At 39.1% G+C, this 6,716-nt stretch overlaps 1 protein-coding gene across 1 annotated transcript; it reads right to left on the bottom strand.

The window, feature by feature from the left end:
* Positions 1-628: 628 nt before the first annotated feature.
* LOC123403115 lies at positions 629-5,883 on the bottom strand. Its single transcript, XM_045097081.1, has 6 exons — positions 5,702-5,883; positions 4,338-4,886; positions 2,981-3,048; positions 2,739-2,878; positions 2,429-2,658; positions 629-2,092 (listed from the first exon to the last, which is right to left on the bottom strand). Exons 2-6 carry the CDS (start codon positions 4,863-4,865, stop codon positions 833-835), a joined length of 2,226 nt encoding a protein of 741 aa, XP_044953016.1. The 5' UTR covers positions 4,866-4,886; positions 5,702-5,883; the 3' UTR covers positions 629-832.
* Positions 5,884-6,716: the final 833 nt, after the last annotated feature.

The raw sequence follows: 6,716 nt of genomic DNA, 5'->3' as shown, positions 1-6,716 counted from the left end.
TTATTTCCATTACAAGTCACAATCGATTTTTAAAATGTGCAACTTCAATATTTGAAAACTGCAAGTTATACCTTATATATTTTTCCACGGAAAATGATTTTTTCAGAATCAATTGGAACATGGAATTACGACAAACCCAAACCAATTTCCATTCCGGGGCCCATTCCCCTAGCAAAGATCTAACGCTACAGTAGATGTAACCTCATACGATTCCAAATACAAAAACTTCAATAATTTTGATTTGTTTCAAGGGATAAAAAAAGAGGTACGATCTATCCCTAAACAGTACTCTAAATTATCCACGAATCTCAATGACAAAGAAAAGAATTCATAATTAGTCTAGAAAAGAGTCATAGAATACCAGGAATCCCAAAGAAATATTTTTCTTTTTTAAAATTTTAACTTGTATTCCCTCTGTTCAATAATGTAGTGCCCACTACCCATAGACTTTTAAGTCAAACTAACCAAATTTGTATAGAAAAATCATCGACATCTGAAATACCAAATACATAGCATTTGATACATCATGAGATGTACTTTCATACTATATATATTTGGTATTGTAGATGTAAATACTTTTCTCTGTGAACTTGTTCAAAGTAAATCAAATTTAACTTTTTATAAAATCTATAGGCAGGTATAACCATGAACAATTACCACCAATAAATCATTTCCAGTTATGCTAGAATAAAAAAAAAAGCAGATGCAGCAAAACATTTCTTGCTACTCAACTAGTGTTCCAGCAGCTTCAGCATCAAAGACAACAAGTTTGTTAAGTGACACAACGGAAGGGACTAACATTGGCAATATCATGGAACTTGGCACACGGAATTCAGCTATCTGACACCGTCTCTTCAGATGACGCGCCGGTGTCGCTAGGGGTGACGCCATTTGGCCCTGCCACCATAGCAGAGGCCCTCTTGTTTAGATCCAAGGTGTCACTGCTGGTCCAGAAAAGCTTCTTGCTAGACTGCGCCAGTCCGCTTTCCATTTCAGCGCCAGCTTCAAAGACGTCAGGCATGGCATGTGGTTTCTTGTTGTCAGGGAACAGAAAGGCGGCAGCTCTCCGGCTGTCATTCAGTTGATCTGCAGTGGAATGGCTTGGCGCCTTCGGGTTGAGCCCGCTTTTGCCGGTCTCAGTGCTCATTGTAAGCCATTGAGGAAGGCTGTTGATTGGTTGTTGGTTGATGGGAAGGAGCTGAGACGACATACTCTTTGGTACTTCTTCGCACGAGTGTGACCTGTTGTCATAGTATGACTTTTTAAGCTTGGTTGTCTTCCTACCCCTACTCCCAGTTCTCCCATGTGAGGAAGAAGCTCCAGTGAAACCTCCCAGAGGCAAATTTCTTGGACCATTGTCAGTTCCATGAAGGCTAAACCTGCCAAGGCTTGACAAATAATGCAGGCCTCTATCCAAAGCATGAGCATTCGCAAGGTGCACCTTGTCCAAGGAAAGATCTGATTGGGCTGCAAGAAATGGAGACTTTGACCATCCAATGCAGGAACTGCTTCCAGCATAACCTTGTGCTATATGGGGAGGCGGTGTAGAACCTAGAGCAGATGCTCTAATTGATTGAAGATCAATGCCGAGAAGTTTCTTTTGCTCTTTGCTCCACTGTTCAGAAAGATCCTCAGACATTCTTGAGCTTGAAAACCGTAGGCGTGTATCCCTCAGCATTGCATTCCAGTTACTCGTGCCATACCTCCTCACTCCAATCCACAGAAAATCTAACTCTTCTTCCGACCAGGGAACCTGGTGTCTTTTGTTGGAGTATGTGCTGATCCTTTCTGTCAGCAAATGAATGCCACTAGACTTGCCACTGTATTGGAAACTATCCAAGCGCTGTTTTAAACTGGACTCAGGAGGCTTATCCATTATTCTGGATTTCAGTTCTAAAGGCATGCTCTTCGGTCCCTTTGAACTTCCAGCTTTCCATGAAAGAGTCGGATCATACAAACTTGAGTATAAGGTATGCAATGTTGATGTTCCCTCTTGACGTTGTCCTTGACCATGTACAGCATCTTTCTTTTTTGTAAAAAATAACCTTTCAATTGGTTGAGAAACTTGTTTTTGTCCAGTAACAAAATGATCCTGTAAGCAGTACAAAATGTTTAAAGCATGGCTATATAGAAGGTGGTATAATACATGTTTCAAGCTTGTAAAGAAGATGGTGATGGAAACTAGGACAGAATAAAATACAGTTTAGTAAACGACCCACATATTGATTAAATGCCAAGAAAAAAACAATCGCATTTGAAATGAAGAGTACAGCTATGTGTATGATTTAGAAAGGAAAAATGGTGTGTCTTGACTGACAAAATAATCTTCTAGGTGGGTGAGGCAGATGGATTCTTGGTACAAGCAAAACTACCAATGAAGCACTTCCAAAAGATGAACCAATTATATATATAATTTTGTCACGCACACCTGATCTGGCAGCCTTTGAACAGATGAGTCATCCAGACCGAGAATCCTCTCTTGAGGTAATTCAACACAATTGAGGTTGATCTTCTCTAAATTAAATTTTCTTTTGTTTTCCTCCTGAACCACCTTTGAATTTTCCGGCAGTTTACCCCTGGCCCTCTCATCATTATCACTGTCCAAGACAATGATTGGAATATGTTTTGCTGAACCTAATTGGGATTCTGGAGGATCATCTGTCCACAAATATACTCGTTAATTTCAACCAATTTAAATTTATTTATTTTGCCTAGTTAACTGTGAAGGGGCCCTTTACCATATAATTCCTTCATTTCAACAGCTTCTTCTGCTGCCTCAACAGCACGACCTAGAGTTTTGCCCCAATCCTCCGCTCTTACATCTTCAATATGCTGTGTGGAAACTGTATGCTGCACTGTAGATTTTAGCATGCGTGAACTACAAAAGAAGCATCTAATTAGTCCTTCGAACATGTAAGTCTAGTAATAACATCACTCCGATGTCAGATCACACTGTTTAACAAAAACAATTTTGTTATACCTTTTTTGTTTAAGCAAGTGTTCAGCTGATTCGGTTAGTCCAGTACTTGTTCCTTCTGTAGCTACCAGCTGCACACAAAATACATAGTGTTAACGGTACATTATAATTTTGGACACCTTTAGCCACCGCATACACCATTTACTGATGAATTTACCATATACCACGAAATAAATAGAGCATTATTAACTCATTTACAGTGGAACATATATGTAATTATCTTCTGTTGATGCATATTGCGACTTCTTTGTCATCTGCACATATATACCATTGTTACGACATGAATTTTCTTGTAAAGTTGATTGGTTGTTCCACATATAAATTATGCAATAATGTAATAAAGGAAATAGTCATAACTGAGTGCTAGCTCGGTGGAAGGAATTTAGGATGTTGAACCCGCCCACCGCGTCTGAATCCCCATGGGGACTCTTCTGACCACGTGAGGACTCAAACATGGGTGGGTGGGTTCAACAACATAAACTTCAACAACTGATCTAGCACTCGGTTCTCAGCCCCCATTTTCCTTATATAATAAAATAAACTAATAGACACATTATTCTTGTTTCTCTGGAAAGATCCAATGCTGCAAGGTCCCACACAAGCTGGGGTTTCGTATATAATAAAGTAAACTAATAGCCTCATTATTCTTATTGGTCAGAACAGACCTAGTGCTAGAAGGTCCAACACCAGGTGGGATTTGGGGAAGGATTATACGAGGCAAGCCTTACCCCTACAACATGCAATGCAAAGAGGTTGCACGGAACCCAAGACCTGTCCCCACAAGTGGGGAGTACTTAACTATTACGTCAGTCCTGTTCTTTATTATCGTTGTTTCCCAGCTGGGTAAAAATTGGATAATCTCTTTTCACACAAAATATGTATAACTCGTTTGTACCAACATGAAGCTAAATCAAAAGTTGCCAAAAGTTGCAAAAAAAAAAAAAACTGAGGTTGGCAAAAAAAGTTGGTAACTGACCAATCACTAGCCAACATTTGGCATTTGCCACATATTGGCATGCAAACTTTTCCCATCGAACCAGTCATGCTCATAATCAGCATAAACGAGGTAGAGAATATGTGCTTTCAGAATTATCATAATGTCATATTTCTAGTAAAAAAATGAAAACCAGCAATAAGTAATGACAAGATTATCGTTTCATACGAAGGCAACTGAATTAACTCCCATTCATTTTGAACTTCAATATTTGCCTTGATATTAACCTATATATCCAAATCCAAGTTTTTAAGCAACTAACCATGTAAGAGGAAAACCATAGCACCATAAATAAGAGGAAAGATTTAAAACATGTCATTTTGCAGCACAGTTAAAGAGTGTGGTAGGACGAGTCAGAAAACATACCGTATCTGCAGTATCCAAAGAATCGGCATCGGTTACTTTGAGCAAGGGTATATCATTAACTGGTAAACTTTGTGGGTTACATGCCAGTGTTGAGTATTCTTTGCCGTTATCATCAGTATAATTTTTCTCTGCTGGCTCCTCCAAATTAATTTTCCTTTTAACACGCCTCCGGAAGATGAACTGAGGACTAAATCGGTTCTTACATTTATTACGTCTGGTAGTATCTTCTGGCCCTTGATGAGAATTTATTGCCGCATGAGCAGAGTTATTAGAAGCCTCAGCTTGATTACTTTTCCCATCAGCATGTCTGAGATCCCATACAGAACCGGAAGCGGGGATTGGATTAACTGCATCCTTGGTGCAATGTAATTTATCATTCCACAACTCCGCTATAGGGAGAGTGGTGACAGAACAATTCTCAGGTTGCTGCGTCCATGGCAATGGTTCACATACTGGAATTTCCGTTTGTTCTTTCTTTGATGCATGTGCACATGGCTTAGTTGTTTCTCCTGTGGCGTTTTCTTGCATTGGCTTGCAAGCATCCTGTTGCTGTGTAGAGGTAGGTTGTCAATTTTCCAAAAGAGAAAAGGTATAAGATGCAAAACAAGGTAGGCGATTGGCATATGGATATACAATTAAAATGTCATATAGCATTGAACCTATGGCATAATAATTATTCATGCAATATGCTATATCCTGCTTATCATAAAATAATATAATATTCTGCGACCATCCAGCTATTGATATTTGTAGATACAAATGTCTATGTCATATTGGTATCATAAATTTCCAAAGACGCAAATGATAAGTTCTCTCAAAACATATGGCTCATGTTGTATTGGTTGATGCAGCGACTTCTAAAGTGGCGGAGACATGGGGTGCCAGCCAGGGCCCTGGCCCCCCTAACATTAGTGATTTGAGCCTAGAATGAATAGTAATAGTTATTTTGTGTGTGCTAAAATCGTGTTTTTTGATGGATTGGCCCTCCCTAACAAGGTTTAACTTTACTTGGCCCCCTTGTCCTAATTTACTGGCTCCACCACTTATTTGCCCTCCATGAAAATGGCACGGAAATTTACCATCTTGAATATGCAGTTATTGAAATTTTAGATACCAATGTCTTTGTCATATTGGCATCATACAATTTTCAGAAGGCAAAGATGATAGAGTTCTTAAAAAAATGTAGCTCATGTTCTACCGGTTGGTATTGCAACTTCTGTGTGCCCCCTTAAAAAAGCCATGAAATTCTCAAAAGATAGGAAAATCAGTAACAGCGCAACATGGACAGAAAGATGCAATAGAAATAATATTAAACATCAACAATCCTACAACCAGAAGGAAAGAGATTACTCAAGGTTTCTTACATGATCATATCCTTTCAACAGATCTTCCGGGGCTTCGCTGTTGGCAACCCCACCGCTTGAAATAGGAGGAGGCTCTAGAGTCGCTCCATCGGCCGTCTCAGCAAGTGATGTGCCACGCTTCCTCTTGTGGGTTACTGTGATCTTGGCGCTCTTGTCAAACTGCGCCAAAACAGCATTCGAGCCAGCCTAGATAACATTACAAATCGATGGTGATAAGTATTTTCCCGAGATTCGCTGGAAATACAGATCATAATTCCGCCACAAAACTCCGTCAAAGCTGGGACATAAGGATAAGAGCCTCGATCTATTATGCAGACAGAACACTATTATGGCATAATTTAGACAAGAACATATACTTATATCTACTTAGCATAAAAATATAATACTCTGAGAACATTCGCTATTGACATCTTAAGATACAAATGTCTTTACATTATATTGGTATCACACAGTTTTCAAAGACACAAATGATATAGAGCTCTACAAACACGCGGATCATTTTGTACTGTTCGGCGCAACAACTTCTGCGCCCTCCTTAAAAAGGCACAAAAATTACAATCTTAGATGGCAGGAAAATCAGTAACTACAGAACTAACATAGTCATCCTGATTCAACAGAAGTAACATTGAACATCAACGATTTACAAAGACACGATGATAGAGTTCTAAAAACACATGGCTCATATCAAACATCAAACAAACATATTATTCCAAGAAAACGCAGCAATCGACATCTTTAGATATAAGTGTCTTTGCAGAGAAACGCATGTCTACCATGCACGGCATATCCCGTGCATGTAGCAGCCATTGATTTTCTTCAAGATTCACATGCATTAATGACTACTGCTTATAGTTGTTAGGGTTTTCTCTCACTACTGATCTAGCTATGCTCCACCATTTCATGCTTTTCTATTTTATTCCCAAGTCTAAATATGTTTTATCTTTTCACCGGAAACCCATTTTATCACCTGTTTACATGCTCATGTTTATGATGACGAGGACTTCAAAACGATACC

Source organism: Hordeum vulgare, chromosome 6H, assembly GCF_904849725.1.
Source record: "Hordeum vulgare subsp. vulgare chromosome 6H, MorexV3_pseudomolecules_assembly, whole genome shotgun sequence".
NCBI lineage: Eukaryota > Viridiplantae > Streptophyta > Magnoliopsida > Poales > Poaceae > Hordeum > Hordeum vulgare.
This window is presented reverse-complemented; position numbering and strand designations above follow the sequence as displayed.

What these genes read in the sequence shown, in the direction of transcription:
- LOC123403115 (XM_045097081.1), bottom strand. Translation starts at nt 4,865, where the DNA reads ATGCAAGAAAACGCCACAGGAGAAACAACTAAGCCATGTGCACATGCA. An exon ending in CTTTGGATACTGCAGATACG is followed by an intron (nt 3,049 to 4,337) that starts GTATGTTTTCTG and finishes TTTTGTGTGCAG; the next exon opens with CTGGTAGCTACAGAAGGAAC. An exon ending in TTCAAAGGCTGCCAGATCAG is followed by an intron (nt 2,093 to 2,428) that starts GTGTGCGTGACA and finishes TACTGCTTACAG; the next exon opens with GATCATTTTGTTACTGGACA.